The 21,642-nt window shown below is 53.0% G+C and overlaps 1 protein-coding gene across 7 annotated transcripts; it reads right to left on the bottom strand.

The window, feature by feature from the left end:
• Window positions 1-484: 484 nt before the first annotated feature.
• Window positions 485-21,558, bottom strand: PKN1 (protein kinase N1). Of its 7 annotated transcripts, none has more exons than XM_056822582.1 (23): window positions 21,383-21,558; window positions 20,215-20,451; window positions 10,219-10,540; window positions 9,402-9,538; window positions 8,335-8,467; window positions 7,918-8,063; window positions 7,459-7,669; window positions 6,322-6,510; window positions 6,089-6,198; window positions 5,810-5,953; window positions 5,471-5,546; window positions 5,252-5,390; window positions 4,071-4,176; window positions 3,766-3,845; window positions 3,615-3,690; window positions 3,430-3,521; window positions 3,167-3,343; window positions 2,798-2,860; window positions 2,627-2,703; window positions 2,391-2,533; window positions 1,888-1,995; window positions 1,589-1,669; window positions 485-795 (listed from the first exon to the last, which is right to left on the bottom strand). In XM_056822582.1, the coding sequence occupies exons 2-23, from the start codon at window positions 20,233-20,235 to the stop codon at window positions 592-594; spliced, it is 2,835 nt and encodes a 944-aa protein (XP_056678560.1). In that variant the 5' UTR covers window positions 20,236-20,451; window positions 21,383-21,558; the 3' UTR covers window positions 485-591. The 7 variants fall into 7 exon arrangements, with proteins under 7 accessions (XP_056678560.1, XP_056678557.1, XP_056678559.1 ...); XM_056822579.1 differs by having other exon boundaries at window positions 20,209-20,451; XM_056822581.1 differs by having other exon boundaries at window positions 20,215-20,725; window positions 21,383-21,533.
• Window positions 21,559-21,642: the final 84 nt, after the last annotated feature.

Genomic DNA, 21,642 nt, shown 5'->3' on the forward strand with positions numbered 1-21,642 from the left:
TTCAAATGTGAGGCTGTCTCTTTTTTTCCTGTTAGCAGTTTGATAATCCCCCCAACCCCTTGCCTTATCAATTTATCTTTACTTACCTTTTCTTATTTTCTCTCCCCCTTGGAGTCCTCTTTAGGTCCTCTTTCAGTTTAAATCTTTCTCTTCCTTCCAGATTCAATCTCCTTCTTCTTAATTCTAAAGCCCTCCAAATCTCCTTCACGGGTCGTTCTCCTTTTTCAGCTGAAGCCCTTGTCCTATTCCTTCTCCCACAGAGGCTAAAACCAGAATGGTCAAGGCCCCATTCCCCTCAAAGTCTTCAAAAAATATGACCATAGATTTCAGCCTAGAAGAGACCTTATTGTTCGTCCGACCCTCTCCAAAAAGGAAAATGAAGCCCAGTCACAGATAATAAGTAGCTCCCTCATAGCTTCCCTCTCACTTCACTGAGTTCCCCCAGCCCCACACAACCCTTGGCGAATAAGAAGGAGGCAGAGGCTATTCTGATGGGGCAAACCCCAAAGGCCTTTTAAAAACTACAAACTGCAGAGAATGGGATGGATAGAAGGATTTAGTCCATTCATTGTCCGTTGGGGAAAGGCAGTGCTAGCAGCCTTTAGAGACATAATCAAAGTCCCTGAATGCTTCTTGCTCAGCAGCTGAGAGGGGACGCGCTTCCCGGGGTGGTGTCAGAGCTGGGGCCTCTCCAGTGAACTCCTCATCGAAGTTACTGATGTCTGTCCGGCCCTTGATCACAGGAATGAAGGGTGGTGGCAGCTGGCGGGCGAGTAGCGCTTCCCAGCCTAGGGTCTGGAAAGGAATGCAGGGAAGGGGGAATAAACATTTATATAGCACCTACAGTGCCCGGCGAAAGTGCTTTACAAATATCTCATTTGATCTCCACAACAATCCTCTGAGGTAGATGCTGTTATTATCCCCATTATACATTTGAGGATATGGAGGCAAAGAGAGGTTAAATGACTTGCCTGGAATCATACAACTAGTTTTGCCCAGGGCTCAGGTCTCCTGACTACAGGCCCAGTGCTCTCTCCACTAGGCTACCATGGTCAGTTTTCCCAGCACTCCCCTAATATTTCTAGGTTTAACCTAGCAGTGTCCCCCAAAACTTATCTCTGGTCCCCAACAACACACTAGCGGTATTTCCTAAAACTACCTCCCCCATCTAACTAATCAGTGTTTCCTAAAATTTATACCCAGGGCTCTTAGCACCAACCCCAAACTCCCACATGATTCTCCAATATTGCTCTAATTTGATATCAAGTCTCTCGGTCCAATTCCTGTATCTCCGGCATTCTCTCCTACTTTGCCCCAGTGTCCCACCGAACGTGACCCCATATGCCTCTTCAGCAACCGTGAACCATAGTGTCCCCAACACTGACTCTTCCCACTGTCTCATGTCCCTTAAACTGAACCCAAGAGCGTCCCCCCAATAAGTATCTGTCTGTCACGTGAGGAAAGAGCAACAGAGACGTGGTGAGTGGGTGCAGATGGAGGAAATAGATTGTATGAGATAATACAAGGCATAAGGAAGAGGGGGAGAAGTTAGTGTAAGGAAGGAAACCGAGGCACCAAACAATCTCACCCGGAAGAATGGCTGTTTCTTGACATCCTCAGCATCCCTCTCCCCTGAGCCCAGACGTCTCTCAGGGTTCCGTCGAAGTAGCTGGAAGAAAGTTAGGTTGGAACTCTGCTCCCCACTCCTCTCACTTAACCCCCATCAAGCTAGGATCCCAGGGCCCTCCAACAAAGCCGAGAACAGCCCCAAACCTTGCTCTGACCCGGGAAGACAGAGACCAGGACAGCCCGGTGTGTGGGCAATGCCTAGGGCTGGGCCCAGAGGGTCAAGGCCTCGGGTGCCCGTTTGAGGCCAGCCGTCCTCACCCTGCGCATGATGCCAATGGCTTCTGTGGAGAGGAAGCGGGGGTATCGGACCTCGTCATTGACAATGCTGTCGAACACCTCCTCTTCGTCATCTCCGGGAAATGGGGACTAGAGGGGAAAGAGTAAGAGCACAGGACACGAGCCAGTCCCCGTGTCCTCTGGCTACTTCATGTCACCAACGGCCGAGCCACCTGCTGCTGCCAGGCCTGAACCCCCTCTCCAGCTCCTCCCCACTTCACTAAATGCTCATCTTTGAGTCAGCCCCAGTAACACCCCCTTCAGGGGGATCCCAGTTCTTTGGGCCTGTCAGAGTCTCCCAAAGCAGGTACCCGGGAGCCCAGGCCCTCTATTGGAAGACAAGACCTGGATTCCAATCCTGCCTCATCTGTAAAATGGGGCTGAGCCTGGGGGATCTGGGAACCCCCTAAGTCTCTGATCCCAGGATTCCCTTAGGGTTCAGGCATCCCCCAGGATAAGAGCCTCCAGCCTCCCTCAGGACTCACCTCCCCAACCAGCATTTCATAGAGCAGCACGCCCAGCCCCCACCAGTCCACCGCCCGGGTGTAAGACGTGTCTGTGAGCACTTCGGGAGCCAGGAACTCCGGGGTCCCGCAGAACGTGCTGGTTCTGTCACCAAAGCCCATCCCTACAGCGGGGGTGGAGGAGGGGTTGGAAAGGCGGGAGGGAAAGTGGCCCTCTCTCCCCGGCGCCCCCTCCCCAGGCTGTGGCTCTAACTCACCCTCCTTGCAGAGCCCAAAGTCTGCGATCTTCACGTAGCCCTCCGTGTCCAGCAACAAGTTGTCTAACTTCAGGTCCCTGGAAGGGGGGGGGGGCGGGAATTAGGGCCCCTCCCTACCCTCCGGGCCTGACACCCACCCACCCACCCACACCCCTTCCCCAGCATGCGCACCTGTACACAATCTTGTGGTCGTGTAGAAACTGCAGGCCCAGCACCACGCAAGCCGAGTAGAACCTGTGAGGAGAAATAGGGCCGCTGGTCGTGTCTTGGGCTCCGCAGGAGAGCTGCCTCGGAGAGGTGAGGGACAATGGAAGGTGCCTGGCACAGGGAGGAGGATCTGCTAGGGGCCTCGGACACTAGCTGGGTGACCCTGGGCAAGTCACTTAACCTTGTTTGCCTCAGGTTCCTCACGTGTAAAACGAGGTGGAAAGGGCAACGGCAAGCCGCTCGGGGATCTTAGCCTGGAAGAGTCCCGATCCACTAAACGGGCGGTGGGTGTGCCTGGCGGAAGGAGGGCAGGGGGATGGGGGCGGGGCTTACACCGCCCGGGGTTCTGTGAAGACGTCGCTGTGGATGTGCAGCATCAGGTCCCCGCCCGCCGCGTACTCCATGACGAAGCACACGTGCTCGGGGGTCTGGAAGCAGCCGAACAGGTTGACCAAGAAGGGATGGCCGGCGCCCGTCACCGCGGCCAGGATCCGCTTCTCACACATCAGGCTGAGGAGAAAGCCGCCAGAAGGAGTTGGGGGCGGAGTCAGAGGCCCCGCCCCGATCGGCCCCGCCCGGCCCCACCCCCGGCTCACCTCTCCACCTCGTCCCGGGCCACTATGTCCCCCTTCTTTAGGGCTTTGACCGCAAAGAGCTCCCCGCTGGGCAGATACTCGGACAGGAGTACCTGAGGGCGGGAGAGCGCAGGGACGACTCAGGGCCTGTCTCCCCCTCCAGAGGGCCCAGGGTTCAGCCCGCTGGGTCCCAGCCCCTTCCTCACCTTCCCAAAGTGGCCTCGGCCCAGAACCGCCAGGAATTTGAAGTCGTTCAGGCTCAGGGGGGACGTCCTCAGGGGGCTGGAGAGGAGAGAGGGGCTGGTGGAGACCCAGGCATGGGCCAGAAAGGGAGCAAGGAGGAGGGCGGGGAGTTACCTGCTTGGGGTGGGTCCAGGGGTCTCTCTGTCTTCTGGCGTGGATTCCGAGGGCTGTGGGGTGTCCTGGCTTCTGGGACTCTAGAGGGTCAGCGGAAATAAAGGGAAGTTCCTCCTTTCAAGCCCGAATCCCTCCTGCTCAGCCTCTTCTCCCGAAGGGCCTCCATCTCTGACCCAGAAAAGGAACCTGGCTTCTAGCCTTGCCTCAGTATCACTGTGAGGGAGCCACTGCTTTCCCCTGGGGTAAAACTCCCCCAATCTCTACATGCAGGGAGCTGGGCTACCCATTAGTGAGAGGGGCCTCACCAGGGAGGAGGGGCTGGAAAGGCTGGAAGGGCTGGAGAGGAGATCCAGAGGACTTTTCTGGGTGGAGCTATCTGAGTCCAGGTTCAGCTTCTCAATTGGAATGTCCCTGGAGAGGAGGAAGGGGGCATAAAGGTGGTCAGTGTCCTCGGGTTCAAGCCCTTCAAAAGCTGGCCTCAACTGACCTTTCTAGTCTCTTTACACATTACTCCTCTTAACTCTAGAGGCTGGCAAACCAGGCCTTCTTTCATCCCCTCACACCCCCATACCCCATCACCTGACTCCATTCCTTTGCACTGGCAGCCTCCAGTGCCTACAAAGCCCTTCCCTTCTTGCCTTTGTCTCTTAGAACCCCTAACTTGCTTCAAGACTCAAATCAAATGCTTCTTTCTTTTTTTTCTTCCTTCTTTCTTCCTCTTCCTCCCTCCCTTTCTCTCTTTCTTTTCTTCCCACCTTCCCTTTACCTTCTGTCTTAGAATCAATACTAAAATATCAATTCTAAAGCAGAAGAGTAGTAAGGGCTAAGCAATTGCAGCTAAGTGACTTGCCCAGGGTCACACAGCTAGGCCATATGTGAGGCCAAATTTGAACCCAGTCCTCTAGACTCCAGGCCTGCTGCTCTATCCACTGTGCTACTTAGCTATCCCTATAAAATCCCTTCAACTATTAGTACTCCCCCACCAAAGAAAAATGAATATATCTACTTTGAATATATCTACAGATGTACATTCATGTTTGTCTGCCTTAGTAAGAATGTAAGCTCCTTGAAGGCTGGGACTATTTTGTTTTTATTTTTGTATCCTCGGAGCCTGGCATATAGTAGGTGTTTAATAAATGCTTGCTTTCTTGTTTGCTTAAGGGATGAAGGAGAAAATCTGAAATGTTGTCTGAGTTCAGTTCCCAATGCTTGGAAGGAATGCTAGCAAAGGGAATTCCAAATGCAAGAGAGCAGAAAGATGTTGAAAGGAAAGGGTCTCAGACAAGGACATGGGTCAAAGTCCTTTACCCTATAAGCTTTGGAGGAGGCCCTAGCTTCCTTATCCTATATGCTAAGAGTTTGAGGAAAGGGCTACCAGAATTTCTTAGTCTGTGTGCTCAGGGGATAGAGGCGTCAGGCTTGCAGATTCACTCTAGTGTGACCAAAGACTGGGGAAAGGAGAGGGGATGGGCAGAGAGGTTCTTACCCTGAGGTTCGGCCTTCAGCAGTGGTGGCCCCTGGGCTGAAAGTGCCTGTAGAATTGGGGCTGGGAAGAAGCCGCCTAAGGAGTCGCACCCATGTGGCAATGTCAATGTTCATTTGCCGGGCCCGAAGAAAAGCTTTCCCTGTGCATCAGAGGGAGAAGGAGTCATGCTCTGAAGTCCTGATTCTGACCCACTTGCCTTGCCGAGCCCTCTTCACTTACCCTGCTGCTTGGAAAACACCTTTTTTTGCCTCTGGAGTCTTGGGATCCGCTCAATAACTGGGTTGTGGAAGATGACCTGGGAGGAAGGAAGACACCTTCAAACCCTGATTTCTGAGCCTAGGCACCAAGCCTAAGACCAAGGGTGGAGGGCTGGGGAGGCTGGTAGCTGGTACTTCATGGAGCAGGATCTTTGGAGGCTATGGGCCAAACGTCCAGTAGCTGGCAGACTTAAGGAAGGCTAGTGGGAGGCCATACTTCTGACAGTAGGCATTCCTAGGAAGTCTAAAGCTGGGGAAAAGGAATAGGGCTCCTGGGAGACACAGGGTTCAAGGGCCATACCTCTGCCAGAAGACAACCTTGAGGCTCCAACTCTAATTGCACCTGATGTCTCTGGTTGTCCAAAAAATCCTCAAGTTTCAAGAACTTAAGGGCACACAGGCCACGATGGTCCCTCCAGAATATAGAGAGTTCGAGCTCTCGGGCCTGGGGGCAGATCAGAGAGGAACCATCTTTGGTTCTTGTGTTTCCATGGCCTTCCCTTCACCATTGCAGCAATACCACTGTAGCCCCCCACATCCTTCACTGTCCCTCCCAGACCCTTTTCTGCAAACTACCCACCCTTTCCAGCTCCAGAGTGAAGCTCTGGTCCCAGGCATTAGGGCCACACGGCTTCCATGGTGTCTGGCCCACCACTGTGTTGTCTACCTTGAGCACAGCACTGACTTCGTCTGTGAAGGGGTCATGATGTCAGTCAGTTCCTACTCCCCAAAAATCTCCTCTCCCAACACCTCCCCATGCATCCTCAGTCCCCATATTATCCTTCCCCTCATCATATCAGAGAGATACTCAGCTGGTTGGCTCCTCCGTCTTGATGCTGCCCCTGCCACTGAGGCTGCCACTTCTGCTATAGAGGCCTCTGGCTGGGCGGCCCAGGAAGGGCCGGCTTTCAGAGGTGCCCGAGCTCCCTGAAGTTGGGGGAGAACTCCAAGGGACAGTCTCAGGAAGGCCACTGCAGCCTAGCACACGAACTGACAGTGTCCCTGTGGGGAGAGGGGGATCAGGAGGGCTCCCAAAAGGCAAGGTTTATGGCCCTAGCTAGGGCCTAGGTCCTGAAGAGGGGGATGAGGCAGGAGCCTGGATGCAAGGGTCCTAAAGAACATCTGGAGCTGGGGGCAGGCACCGTACTTCCCAAGAAGCAAGGGACAAAGTGGCTAGAAAAAGAAAGTACTAACTTCAGATACTTAGAGGAAGAAACTAGGGAAGGGTTTGGGGGGGAGCATGGGGCTTTGAACAAAATCCTAGGAAATGTGAAAGGTGGAGTTTGAAACCTAGATTTTACAGAGTTTGGGGGGGCGGGGTTGAATGGAGTTTATGATGCTGAAATAGAGCTAGGAACCAGATCTCAGTATAATAAGGAATAGAGGGAATGGAATTTGGACAACTATTTAGGGAGAGGATTAGGGAGAGATTTGGGGGATGAACTGGATCAGGAAAAGATGGTAAAGTTTGGGGTCATACAGGGGCCAAAAAGGGTGCTGAGATCTTCAAAGGACAGAGATTCAGAAATGGGTTTGGGAGGCTAGGAGCCAATCCCTCAGACTGGTCAGGGAGAATAAGGAATGGGGATTCTGATGCCAGGGCCTGAGATGCTAGGAACCAGATGCTAAGATCCAGGACAGCTAAGACTTTGGATAGGACTTTGCAGAGGTTGGGAACCTAAATCCAGTCTGGCCACTAGAGCCAGGTCTTGAAGGGCTGCTGTGTGAACAATGTTGGGGGGAAGATGTGAGGAGGCAAATTTGGACCAGTTGGGGGCAGTGAATGGCCAAGGTTTGGACATCATTGTATCAGAAAGTGGGGGCTATTCTGCTTGAGGATGGGGATCAGAGGTCCCCAATAGAGGCAAGCTGGGGCAGGACTTGGGACTGGGCTGGGACCCCTGGATTTCTAATATTTGGTCGGATGGTGCAGTTTGAATCGGGGAGCACCTGTAAGCGGTGAGGGTTTGCAGAGTGTGCTGTAGTGCGTGGCAGGGAAGGGGCCAATGCGAGTGCTGAAGGTCGAAGATGAAGCCATCGCCAGTTCCTCCAGCAGCAGTCTCCCTTTGGGGTGCTCCGCTGGCAGCTCCCCAAGGCGCAGTTCCAAGGCTGCCCGAAGCAGCGCCAGCTTCTGACTGGACTCTGTCAGCTTGGCCTGGGCCTGGAGGAGGATGGGATACACAGGGAAAGGAGAGGCATTAGGAGGGGCAGAGGGGAGCAGAGAGCAGAGGCAGGGACCCTCAGACCGGGAACCTTTGCTCCCCTCCCCTTCCGTTTTTCCCCAGTCCTTTAAGTCCGCCCATGGCTCCGCCCCTGCCAGAGGCTCCTCCTCTCCAGACCATGCCCCTCCCACGGGCCCGCCCCCTTGGCACCAGCCCTCCTTCCTTCTTTCTCTCTTTCACCAGGTACCTCGGACACAGCCTTGCGGTCCGGGGCTTTGGCAGCACTGAGCAGGCGCAACACGTTCTTCGCACCCTCGGCCACCGCGTGCTCCACTCGGAAATGGTGCCTTAACTCCTCGATGCGCAGCTCCACCGCCCCCAGGTCCGGGCCCCCTGTGGCCACCAAGGAGTTAATGTCCCTGTGGAGGAACGCGTCCCCCTCCCGCCAGCAGCAGCGACATTCCAGGTCACACACAGTGCACACCTAGCTGCAGACATGCACTGAGGCTCCCCCACCATGGGCCACACTGAGGCAGGTTTATCCTCCCTCCACCTCCCAAGGTGGGTCTCTGCCTCCCTCCCTCTTCCTCTGACTTTGGCTCCCTCCCTCCTTCTTCCTGGCTGGCTCGGGAAGGAGCCACACAGGACAGGGGAGCTCCCTCACCATGTGACTCCTCCGGGCCCTGATTCTCCAGCTGTCCAGCCTGTAAGGCCTTTCGAATCTGCATGCGGATGATGTCGATTTTGGTCTTACTGTCCTGCAGCATCTGCTGGGCTGTGAGCAGAAGCTTCCTGTCCTGGAAGAGGGAGAGGGAGGGGTGGAATGGGTGAAGGGGAGGGAGAAACCTGCACCCTCCCACCCCCCCCCCCCAGGCCTAGTAAAGAATGTGGGGGGAGAGGGGGGTCTTGTATCCACACTGTGGAGTATGTGTGTGTCCTTACATCCTCTCTCACACCCATGAGATCCACCTATGTATGTCCTTAGAAAATCCTAGAAAGTCAGGACTGGAAGACACCTTGGGAATTGTCCAATCTGACCTCCTCATTCACAGATGAAGAAACAGAGCCAGAAAAGGCAGGAGGTCCCAGAAGAATTCAGAGGCCCAGAGGGACTTCTAGTCAAATGCATGCTTCTCTACCTAAGTCATCGTGCAAATAAAGAGATGGGACTTGTCCTGCCCGTCCCTTTCCATTTGGCACTGTCGATGCCCCCCCAGGGCTAACCTCACAGGGCAGTCCAGCGCTGTGGACAGGGCCCTGAATTTATAATCACCTGAATGGGCTGGATCCCACTTCTGCTACCATCTCTGTTAGGACCTCATGCAAATGATGTCCCTTCTTTTGGAAGGATGGGATGGGGGATGGCCAACTGGCCCGCCTGAGCTGCTGTCCCTTTTCAACAGGGCTCTATGGACCATCTTCAACTTGGGGTCATGGAATGTTAGAGCTGAGAGGCATGAGATCATCATCTCAAAGATGAGGAAGGGGGTCCAGAAAGGGAAATGGGGCTTATTTGCCCGAGGTTACAGTGCTAGTGAAGTAGATACAGGGTTCTAACTCAGGTCCTCTGACTCAGTCTGGGGTTCTTTTCAACATTTTACAGATGAATTAGCCGAATCTTGGCCAAGCCAAGGCTCCCCTACCCCTTCCTTCCCAGACCCCCCAGCCCTGTGCAGAGGGGTTCAGAGAAGAATCTTCCCTCCCAGCCCCAGGCTTCAGCTCATAGCTCACCTTGGTGTTGCCATTGCTGTAAGTGTGGATCATGTTTTCTGCCCCTTGCTTGACCTTGAGCTCGATGGTCAGCTGCTTCTCCAAGCCGGCCACCAGGCTCAGACTGGTGGCCGGGCAGTTGGGGGACTGGGGGCCATCTGGGAACCACAGGAAGACAGGGAGGTCAGGGTTACTTCTGGCCCAGGACCCAGTCAGGAGTCTGGGCTGGAACTGATTGGTCCTGGAACACACTAGTCCAAGCTTACCACTCTCTTCCTGGTGTGCCACATAACTGTCTCCCCTGAAAAATAGTGGCTAAACTAGGAACTCTAGCATCCTACCTCTCAGGCCAAAGTAGCCGGCTGCTTTGCTGCTGCCCTGCCTGCCTGGAGTCTGAATATTTCATGGGGAGCTGAGGTAAGGGGAGCTGCTGGTGTGGTTTCCACCCTAAGCTAGAAAGACAAGCTGGGGGCTGGGAGGCTGGACTCTTGGATTCCTGACCCTTCTGTGTTCCCCACAACATTTTCTAGTGGAGACAGAGTTTAGAGACTGGGCATCTGTCTCCCCGCTTAAAGGAGAGTCTCAAGGGATGAAGAGTGGACCCAGGTATCCCCCATTTTAAAGCCACCCTGAGATGTTGTGGAGGTAGCCCTACTGTGGGCCTGAAACACCAACAAGTCTAGTCTTTCTATTCTCCCTGGAGACCCTGGCATCTACATTGCCCCTCAACCTGGACCCTCTCTCCATCCCTAGCAGGCTTCCCTCAGGGCCCAGGCTCTCTGCTGTCTCCGGACTTCTCAGGCCTCTTTCCTAGGGACTTCAGTAAAATCTTGCTCACCTTGAGCCTGGCCGAGCTGGGGCTGGGCTTGGCGGGGCTCATGTAACACCACAAGGCCATGGAGCTCTTGCAGTTGGCTGTGCAGCAGGTCCAGGCGTCGGGTAGAACCCCTTAGCAGCAGCTCTACTGGTCCCAGGCTTCGGCCTAGGTCAGTGGTTGCCCGCCGAAGATTTTCTGCCCCCTCTTTCAGTTTCAGCTCCTTTCGGATCTCCCGACGGAGCCGCTCCACTTCCAGTTCCAGCCGCTGCTGGACCCCTGGGGCTGCCAGATCTGCTCCTGCCAGGCCTAGCTGCTCCAGCACTGACCAAGTCCCAGGCTCACTCTGTGGAGGAGACAGAAGGACAGCTCCTAGCTCAGCACTCAAGGGCTTGAAATTAGGAGAACCAGGGGGAAGATGAGGAAACACTTCATATAGGGGACCATGTTCAGTTTCCTCAGGCTGACATGACAGGTTCTTGAGATGAAATCATAAGGCAGAGCTAGAACTAGTCAAATCTCTTCATTTGAGGAAACTGAGGCAGTGGAAAGGGTTTGGAATCAGAGACGCCTGAATCCCATATCTGCTATTATGTGACCTCTGCCAAGTCATGCCATCTCTTCACACCTGATACTTCCATACCATATAATGGAGTTGGATCAGATGACATTTAAATTCCCAGTTTCTTCAGGCTAGCATTTTAAAACTCCTGAAAATGTGTTAACCACATTCAGAGATCTAAAGATTATTAGCTAGAAGGGACCTCAGAAATAATCTTGCCCGACCTTCTTTCATTTTACATAGAGGGAAACTGAGGCCCATAGAGAGGAAGTGACTTTCCCAAGATCACACTATAAGTTGCAGAGAAAGGACTTGAACACAGATCCTGATACTCTCTTTCTACCTTTCTCTATCTTCCCCCAAACTCCCCTTTTCCTATCCCAGAATAGTCCAGACTTCTTGTCTTAGCAGTCCATTTCCCTCCCCTTCTCTCCACCCTTAGCCTCCAGAAAGCTATCCCTAGCAGCCCTAGCCCATAAGGAGTTGTCTTTACCCTCAGATGAACCTTTAAAATGATGACCTTTTAAAGCTGAACTCCATCCCTACAGTTGCTCATAGTTTTTAGCGGAAGGAGGCAGGGAAAAGAGAATCTGAGTTCCCTTACCAGAAACTGGGTAAGGCCCAGCACAGCCCTACAAAGTGCTAGTCATACACACAGTAGGTGCTAGGTACAGACTTTTTGGGTGGAGTCCTTACAGACAAGTTGTGGGGCAGAGGCTCAAGGACCCACCCTTAGTCTGATAAATCCTTGGGGTACATGTCTCATATACCTTTGACCTGAAATATTTATTTTTCTACTTAGGGGCTGCCTCTCTTCCCCTCTACCCACCCATTCTCACAGCCTTCTAGAACATATTCTTTCCTCTGAACTCCAAGAAGCCCTGAGTCTGAATCAGGTCTAGGGTGAAGGCTGTGTGTAACAGGTTCCCACAGAGAGGAGGTATCTGTCCTCAGTAGTTCTAACTGAAATGACAGAGCCACCCAAAGCCCTAAAGGGAATGGCCCTACATGACCAAGAATTCTGGTTGGGCAGTGATTCCAATAAATCCAGATTCCTGACCAGAAGTATCCCAGGGTCACCCAGAATCTTTGTTGTGACTGATCTTTAAGTTGCCTCAAACCCTGACCAAGAAAACTCCTTAGTCACCTCAAGGTGGGGGGGGGGCACGTAACCTGGTAGCTGTATGTTCCACATCCTGCCTGTCATCACCTCTTACTGGACCCCAGTCAGACCCTATACCTTAGTGGCCCCAGAAGGAACGTATGTCATTGGCCTTGGCCTTCCTGTGTTGATAGTAGCTGGGGACTGAAGTGGGAGGAGAGACAGATGGCTGAAGAGAGTGAACAAACAGTATCTATCCCCAATGCTCAGGAGTCCAACCCCCAAGGTCCACCCCCCAAACCCCGGCCCAGTCCCCCACCTCTAGCTCCGGGTCCGAGGGGGGCTCAGCTTCCGCCATCCTGGGTCCTTGGGCGGCTCCGCCCTCTCTTCCTGGCTAGGCCCAGAGCTCTGTGTGTTACTTCCTCTTTCCTGCCTGTCCCAGGCCTTTCTATGTGGGCCCCCCGGGGGGAGGGGGCAAGGGGACCATCGACTCAGGGGAACACTGAAGAGGAGGCACATCCCTCTCCTGGACATAGAAGGGACCAGCCTGCCAGATCCCATCTGGAAACTCTGGGGTCCCTCCAAGGGAAATGATGAGGGTCACCCCCTCTTCCTCTAGTTCTAGGGCTGACTTGGGTCATAAGGGAGGGCTAGGGTGATGTGTGAGGGTGCCTCCTGGTGGACCTTTTCATCTACTACATATCTCCTTTGCTGGGCCCATAGTGCCCCCAGGAAGGTAGAAAGAGGCTGACCTTGGTCCATGGGATTTGGGGATCCTATGTTTTAGAGGTGCAATAGATTAGAAATCCTCTAGTCCAATCCCTTTATTTTTTAGAAAGGTAAACTGAAAAACGGCTTAGTTATGTCCTATGCAAACATACCTATGCAGAGGAGAAACAAATCAGCTCATCTCTTTTGGACTCTTAAAACCAACCTTTTTTTTTTTTTTTGGTGAGAACACAGCTCTTCCAAAGGCCCTGCTCTCCTTTTTCTGAACCCTGATTCTCCTCTCTTCCTTCTCCCCCACCACCCTGCGTATAGCCTGTCCTGCTCTGTCTCTCATACCAGACTTCCTGTTTCCTCCTAGGCCTGAGCCCACTTCCGGCAGCCCTTGTGATGAGCTGGGTCTGGGAGTGGAGGGAACCTGGGATCCAGAGCCTGAAATCACCTAACAGATCATCCGAGTCCAATCTCCTTCCTTCTGCCCCCCAGAAGTTAGTGACTCTTCCTAAGGGAGCTCAGTAGGGTTCAAATCAACCCTTTGTGATTCCCAAACCCATGTCCTCCCTCTCTCCTACAAGACCACCTTGCTCCATGAGTCCCATAGCTGTAGGTTGGGTTCCCTTTAAACCCGACACGGAATGGAGTGACTCCAGGGTCAAATTACCTTCTAGACAAGGGGAGAATCGGGGCAGGAGACCCCTTCTCCCCTCCACCCAGCATGGAAGCCAGGAGCCACCCCTCCTAGCCAGCAATGTGACCTCCTTCCTCTCCCTGCTGCCACTCAATCCCCCCAGGGCTGAGGCCAGCTGGACCAGGCCCCACAAAGAGCCTATTCACCCCCCCCCCCAGCCTGAGTAAGAGGTTTCCTCTCCTTCCCAACCCCCCCCACCCCTCTACCCCTTATCCCCTCTCCATTGTTCATAGCCTGCTCCTACCCCAGGCCTAGAGGCCTATGCCTACATGAGCAGTCTCAGGACTATACCCCAATTCAAGAGTTGGGCCTGGACCCCAATTCAAGAGCTGGGCCTGGACCCCAATTCAAGGAACTTAGGATCACAGATCTATAGGGGGAAGGGGTCTCAGAGGCCATTTAGTCCAACGTTTTCATTTTACAGATGAGGAAACTATGGGCCAGAGAGGTTATGACTTGCCCAAGGTCACCCAGGGGCAGGATTCAAGCCACTATATCAAGATTCCTCTTCTAGTCTCCCAAACACACACTCTCTTGAAGTAACTGTGGGTAGCCAGGAGGTGTCCTAGAAAATGAGTAAATGCTGACTCTGGGGCCTTCTTGAAGCCCAGGGATTCCAAATCCTGCTAATGTGGGACCCAAGATCAGTCAGCTTCATGAGAGAAGGAGGAGAGGCAAGGACTATCCTTCCCTCTCCCTGACTAATAAGATCAGGAGGATGAAGGAGGAAATTGAAGCCCGAGGGGACTTGGAAGATTACCCACTTTACCCCTCTCATTTTATAGGGCATCTCGGATAGTGCCAGGCCTGGAGTCAGGAAGACTCATTTCCCTGAGTTCAAAATTGACCTCAGACACTTTACTAGCTGTGTGGCCCTGGACAAGTCATTTCACCCTGTTTGCCTCCATTTCCTCATCTGTAAAATGAGCTGGAGAAGGGAATAGAAAACTACTCCAGTATCTTTGCCCAAAAAAGCACAGAGTCCTGAAGAGACAGACATGACTGAAACAAGTCAACAACAAAAACTCATTTTATAGATGAGAAAATGGAGACCGAGAGGGAGAAGTAAAAGTAATTTGTACAAGGTCATACTTAGTAAGTGACAGAACCAAGATTTGAGCCCAGGTCTTCTTCCTTCTCCACTTAGGGCTCTTTCAATGACCTTGACTCTCAAGGGGAAGACGGAGAGGAAAGGAATGGGGAAGGGGCACGGAGTCTTCCCAGCTTCCTCCTCTTCCCACGGCGCGGTGCCTGCCTCCTGTCACTGATTAGACTCCCCCAGTCCTCTTTTCTAGGGCCAGCTGAACTCAGCTGTAGAAGCAGCAGGACTGAAGCCGGTGACCTCAGTCACCCAGGAATGTGGGGCGGGGAGAGGTCACTGGGCCTGACCCAATCCCTGCTCTGGACTCTCTCCTTACTCTGGCTGGGATGCTCAGCCTTGGGAGCCTTGGGGCCTAGGTCTGCAGCTGCCCCAGGGTTACCTAGGGTCAAGGAGAAGCTTTCTCCTTCCTCCAGACTGAACATTTTGGCTGGAATTAGGAGTCATAGGATTGATAGGACTTGGAGCTGGAAAGAACCTTACAGACCGTCTAATTAAACCTTTTCCTTTGGAGGAATGGAGCAAACTGAGGCCTAGAGAAGAGAGGGATGAGCCCAGGGCTTTTTAACCTGGGGTCCACAAACTAAAGTTGTTGTTATTTTAAATAGATTTTTATGGCTGTATTTCAAGATAATTGGTTTTCATTCTATTTCACACAATTAAAAACAGTGTTTTCCCTGAGCTTCATAAGACTGGCATAAAAATTGATAAGAACTATTGGACTAGCCCAAGCTGGGATGCCCTGTTCCATTTCTAGGAATTTCCACTTCCTGCAGCAGAGTCTCCAGGTCCCAGGCATCCACAGCCCCTGAAATGAAGCCATACTTTCCTTCTCCTATCAGCCTGCTATACCAGTCCAGGACCCAGGCATCCCCACCCCCAATGATGTCTGGCATTTTGAATGGTTCCGAGGCTTCCTGAGCTGAAACCGGACATCCTTAACCCGGACACAGGATAGACAAACAGAGAGACTTGTGTTAGTATGGAGACAGGCAGACAGACAGAGGGACAGGACAAGCAATGAGGGGGGCAGGGGAGGCCACTCAGAACCAGTAGCTGGGGAGGGAAGGAAGGAAAATGATTGAGTTGGGGGAGGACAGGGCAGGAGGAGATATGTGTGTAGCTCTCCTCCTACCCTCAAGGGCCTGCCTTGACAGCTAATTAACCCCTTGGCCCCTGGGGGGGTGAGTCATAGGGAGGAGGGGCTCCTTCCTCTCCCACAGACCTAAGCATCCAGAATACACAGCTCTAGGCCCCACCTTCCCACATTGCGGACCCAGGCGTCCTAACTCTAGGCTCCCTTTGCCAGCCCACACACTTCCTGGAGACAGTGGGGTGAAGCTCCAGGCATCCTTGGTCCTTAACCTAGAATTGGGACTAGGAGTGAAGAGAGAACAGAGGAACCTGCAGCTTTCCCCAGTTGCCCTGGCCCATCATAAGTGGTGGTGGTGGTGGTGATAGTGGGGGGAATAGAAACGGCTGATGGAAGATAGAGGGAGTTAGGAAGCCACCCTCTACCATCTGTTCTGGGACAGATTGCAGATTCTCTCCTTACCCCAGCCCCCCCCATCAGCACCACTTGGGAGGAGACTCAGAGTCCATGGGCGCAGCTATGGAATAGTGGGAAGAATGCAGGATTTATAGTCAGAAGACTGGGGTTTCTGTCCTACTTTTACCACTTGCTACCAAGGGCAAATCACTGAGCTAGCCCTCTCAGCCTGTTTCCTCCTCTGTAAAATGAGGATATTTAGACCTAAACTACTGTTCTCACATGGGTAATAGGATTTAGAGCTCCAAGAGCCCTTAGAGACCATCTAGTTCAGTCCCTCCATCTTCAGAGGAAGAAACTGAAGTCCTTTGATTCCACATGCCAGGCCTCTCTCCATTATTGCAGGCTGTCTACGATTTGTCGGAAGGAGTAAGCCATAAAGTGCCATATGAACAGAAAATATGGTTAAGCCACAAACTCTCAGGCTCAGTTTCCTCCTTTGTAAAATGGCTCTAACAATACTTGTGAGGATTATATGAGATGATGTATGTTAAGCACTTTCGTAACACTAACACATTTATATAAATTTTAATATTAAGAAAGCACTCTGCCATCCATGAATGTTACATAAATATAAGCTGATATTATTATGACTATCATCAGAGCTGAAGGGGACCACAGAGACTGTCTAATTCAATTCTCTTATTTTATAGATGGGCAAAATTAGGTCAGTAGAGGTTGTCATTTACATGAGGTCACACAGAAAGTTAGGGACAAAACTTGGACTAGAACCGTGCTTTCCCCATATACTTTCTTTCGCCGTGTATCTTGCTGCCTCTCTTAGGGATCAGGTATCTATGTTGGTGAAAGTGTGGGGTAGGAATCTGGAACTAGGCATTGGCCTTCTGTTTTGGAGACTTGTCCTGGGGTTACACTAGGGTCTCCTCCCAGAAGAAATGCAGGAGGAAGGAGAAGGGCTTAACAATAGCCTTGAATCTAATCTGCAGTCACATTTTCAGAGCTAGAAGGGGCAAGGATCTTCTTAATTCTTAACTTTTTTAATAAGATTGCCGTTTCCAGGATGGGAAACTGAGACAGAGCAGAGATGTCATCCTTATTTACAGATGAAGAAACTATGTTCCCTTTAACTTGGGGATGGGAGGGCTCAAACTGACAAAGCATTGAACTTATGCCAAATTTGTTGGGGAACTGATGTTACCCCTTACCCTTTCCAGCTAGCCAGCAAGGACTGGAGAGTCCAGGGTTTGGCAGTAGGAGGCTCGGGTAGAGTTTTATAGAGGAAAGACCCAGCCCTCCTTCCAGGTCTTCCTCAAGACCTAGGAGGGCTGATGCTCAGTGATCACAGACAGGACCACTGGATTCTTGGAGGAAAGTGTTCCAGGGGGAGGAAACTGAGGCACAGAGAAAATCAATCATCCCCTCATGATCCTGAGGATCCAGGCATCTAGTGATCCTCCTCCAAAGGTTTATTCCTTCTTTAAGCTTAGCTCTCCCTGCTCTTTTGGAAAGGGAAGAGGAGCAGGAGGTAATTCATATACCACCCCCCAAAGCATGTTCCTTCTCCCAGAGACCTCTATGTCCGCCCCCACCCCCAGAACCCCTGCCCACCTCATCAACAGTGGGTTGGTGTCTAACCTTGTGCGATCGGCAGCACCAGACGCGGCTGGCTCCTCCACACGGGGGCCCTGCCATCAGCTTGGCCGAGGGACGCTCCCTCCAGACTTGGTAGTGGGGAAGGATAGAGATGGGGGAGGAGGAGAGTGCCACCAGGAAGGAGGAGACATAGAAGGGACAGAGGGTGGGAGAACAAGAAGGTGGCAGAAGGAGATGAAAACCCAGTTACAAAGCGACAGCCGGACAGCCAGAGGAGTTAGTTGGGGTCGGAAGAGGGAGTACTGATTGAAAACATTATACCTATTTCCACCTTTGGCTCTGGGACAGTGAAACTCAGTGAGTCTGGAACAGGAGACCAACAGCCTAGACAGTCACTCTCAGACTTGACTAGGCCCTCAGTTATGATGTTAGAAAGGAGAGTTACCTGATACTTGTAGTCATAGAATGTCAAAGTTGAAAGGTGCTCTCTCCCTTGCTTTATACATGAGAAAACTGAGGCCCAAAGAGGAGGAGAGATTTGTCTAAGATTACTCAGAGTCCGAGGCCGAATGTAGCACTCAGCTTTCGGTGATGTGAATTTGTTAAGAGTTTACTATGCTCAGAAAAACCTTTTGACATCTAATTAAGGTAGAGTCTCCTACAATGCGTTTCCATTAAAGTTTTCTTAAAATGCATTTTATGTTCCATGAAGTGTTACATTTCTTCCTAAGCTGGATAGGAATTAAACTTTTAAAAATAGTATATCTTTATTGAAGAACATGAAAATCTAGATGACAAAATTTCCTCTAAGCAGGGCTCACTGAAACAACTATTTATAATACATTCAAAATTCTCAGGACAACCAAAGCATCTAAAATGTATTGGGTTCTTATCTATATTTCCTGACTCCCAGCTCTTTCCACCACGACACATTGTCACCACAACTCAAGACTTAGGGAAGAGAATAAGACACGTAGACAGGAAAGGAGGGAATAAAAGAGGGTCTGGGTGGCTCCGAGTTCCAGATTCTAGGTTCTAGAGGGGGTGTAGCTCAGTATGATGAAGAGACTGTCAGACTCTGAGAGATTTAGGTTTGAATCCTCACTGTGTGACCACAGAGGATGTCACCTCGGTTCTCTGAGTTTCCCAAACAGGGTTATTGTGAAGAAAGTACTTAGTCATAGATCACTATAGAACAGGGAGTTACTATTATTAATAATCCACTGATCAACTAATGTATTTTGGACAAGAGGGAAGGATTCCTAGGTTCTTTTTTGAGGGATAATTAGGGTGAAAAGGCATCTATCAACAGGTGCCAATCAGTAGAACCTTAAATTCCAGTATCAAGGTTTGAGACTCTATTGGAGGTGAGGGCCAAGTCAAGGAGAGAAGCAGGTCCTGATATCCTGGCACTGCTCAGGGCTTTGGCCAGTAGTTTCTGGGGAAGGTAGCTAAGGGACTTTCTCTGTTCCTTCCCTTTTCTCTCTCTTTGAACTCTAAGGTGGAGGCCAATAGCCACCGGCTCAGCCTCAAATGAGTAGGCCACTGCCCACTACAGTCCAGGTCAAAAATGAGAACTCCTTATGGAAAGGGAAGTCTGGGAGGGATTCCTGAAGTTGAATTAAGGCTTGAATTAGGCAGTATGGGTTAATGGAAAGAGCACTGCATTTGGAGCTGAAGAATTTGGGTTTGAATCTTGGCTCCTCTACTTATTCCCTGTTTGAATTTAGGCAAATTCCTTCTCCGGGCCTCAGTTTCCCCATTTGTAAAATGAGGAGGTTGGATTAGATTATTGCTAAGCTGGCTGCCAGCTCCAAATCCCATGATCCTATGATCCTTGGGTCTGGCACTGCTGGCAGATGGGGAGGAAGGAGGCAGGGCTGACAGGTGGAGCTGCACCTGCTGGGGAGGCGGGGCCATGGGGAAGGCAGCCTCGGTTCCTAGACCAGGGGGTGGAGGCAGGCACAGGGACATACAAACAAATAATGGGGGAAGTGTGGACGGGCCTAAGGGCTAAGAAACACACAGTCCCCCAGAATCATATTAATACAGCTTTTGCTCTTGACCACTATTCCAAGGAAATAAAGGCTTCCCTTGAGCTCAGGAGGATTTGGGGTCCCAGCCCACCCCCCACCCCACCCCCGACGGCTCGAGTTGTAGTCTGAGCTAGGGGCTGCTCTCCAAGGTCCGCATCCTGGGGGGATTGAGTGAGGTGGAATGGGGGTGGGGGTGGGGGGATTGTTTCGCAGGACCCGAAGGAGGGAGTCTATCTACCATGCGAGCTGGGGCAGGGATGGGCAGTCGCCTCCCCAGCCCGGCTCCACTCACTGGGTCAGAAAATAGAAGGCCCCAGGCCCCAAGAATCAGTCATAGGATCTCAGCCGGAAGGACTGTCAAGACTGACTTTGGAGACCCGACAAGGGGGAGGAGGGATAAATCAGACACAGGAAACTTCACGGTGGCTGAGGAGTGGGTGGCTTGCATGGGAAGGATCTGAAATGTACATGGGTATCCCAGGTGTGGTTTCTATTTGGGGGGACGGGACAAGGGGGCTTTGGGGAGATAAACGGAGGTGCCACAAATACACAGAGGCCCCTTCCCTCGTGAAAGGATAGAGGATCATGGTAAGGAGATGGGTGTCTCCCCACCCAGACTGCGGGGTAGGAGTGCGGGGGGGCGGGAGGCAGGTTGGAAGTAGAGGCCTGGGGCAAGTGCCTCCTGGCCACCCACAGACCTGTACCTGAAGCGCGTCGCTGGCCATCTCTCGGCTCCTTCCGCGCCGGGATCCGCGTTCTGATGCGGCGGCGGCGGCGGCGGCTGCTGCTGCTGCTGCTGCTGCTTCCTTCTCTTCCTCCTCCTCCCTCCCGCACGCGCGCGGCAGGGTCACTCACGGCGCGAGGGCCGGACACCGAGACTCCTCTAGGATGCCCCAACCGGCCGCATGCACTGGGCTTGGGGCAGTGCCCCGCCCCTGTCCCTAGGGTGGAGGGGGTGGTCCCGGAATCACGCACTTTCTCCTCCCTCCCTTCTCCCCTGGGGGGAGCTTCCCCAACTCCTTGGTTCTAGGCGCGGGGAGGAGGAGGAGGAGAAGGGGGGCAGGAGCGTTGAGAGCCCTCCCGGGCGCGTTCCATCCTGTTAGTTCGGGCCGCGCGCGCGCGCCGCGCTCGCTACTGTCACCGCCCCCCAACACCAGACGGCCCCAGAGTCCGACTCTCTTGCCAGTCCGAGATGTAGCCGGGATGGTCACGTGACTGGGGGAAAAGGGAGGGCGGGGGGAGACCGGGCTGAGCTGGGAGCGGGGTGGAGCGCGTGGGGCCTGGGGCTGCTCTCTGCCCTGGCTGGCGGCAGGGGTGGGAGTTGAGGGGAGGGACAGACTCCGGGTCTGCTTTGGACAGAGCCTGCGCTGGGTGGGGTGGGGGAGTAAGGGGGGGCGAAGGAGGGAGGGCGTAGTCCCCAGCACCTCCTGGCTCCCTGAGGATGGGGGAAGCAAGGACTCGGGTTTTTAGCTAGTAGGAGCTACACATACACCTCCTCACCCCGCCCCCACCTTGCCTGTTTTTTCCTCGGTCAAGCCCCACAACTCTCCGCCCCACATAAAAAGGCTGCCTCTGTGGACGAGCCTAGTGCACCCGGCCTCCTGAGCATGCAAACCCTGCCTGGAGGCGAGTCACCCAGGGGTGACAGAGGTCCCAGGGCTGCGTTTTCTTCCGTGTGGCTCGGTGTAATGGGACGATCTCAGGACTTGGGAGTCTAAAAACGAGTTCAAATTTCTACAACTGCCGCTTATAAATGGAACCTCTCAGCTTCTTACTTTCCTACAAGGACGGGGTTGGGCTAGGAGACCTCGAAGGTCCCTCTCAGCTCTAGCATCCTAACCCCACCCCCACCCCCACCCCCCAGGCGCTCACCGAATCGAAGGCGGTGGCGGTGGGGTAGGCAGGCCTGAGACCCGTCCTTGACCTCGGCACAGTTAACCCTTGGCCCTGGGATATCACTGGGGGTAGCCTGGGGCTCTCTGGGAACAGCCCCTAAAGCTCTGCCAGCTCTGGAGAAGAGGCGGCCTCGACTGGGCAAGGAGCCCGGAGCTGCAAAGGCCCCCGGGACGGGGGAGGGGAGATGGGAGCCCAGAGCCGCCCTCCGCGCGCCCAGAGGGAGCGAACAAAGAGCC

Source organism: Monodelphis domestica, chromosome 3, assembly GCF_027887165.1.
Source record: "Monodelphis domestica isolate mMonDom1 chromosome 3, mMonDom1.pri, whole genome shotgun sequence".
Lineage (NCBI taxonomy): Eukaryota > Metazoa > Chordata > Mammalia > Didelphimorphia > Didelphidae > Monodelphis > Monodelphis domestica.

What these genes read in the sequence shown, in the direction of transcription:
- PKN1 (XM_056822576.1), bottom strand. Translation starts at nt 17,573, where the DNA reads ATGGCAGGGCCCCCGTGTGGAGGAGCCAGCCGCGTCTGGTGCTGCCGA. An exon ending in GGTGCTGCCGATCGCACAAG is followed by an intron (nt 10,541 to 17,516) that starts GTTAGACACCAA and finishes TCTCCTCCACAG; the next exon opens with AGTGAGCCTGGGACTTGGTC. An exon ending in CAAACCCTCACCGCTTACAG is followed by an intron (nt 6,511 to 7,458) that starts GTGCTCCCCGAT and finishes CTCTCCCCACAG; the next exon opens with GGACACTGTCAGTTCGTGTG.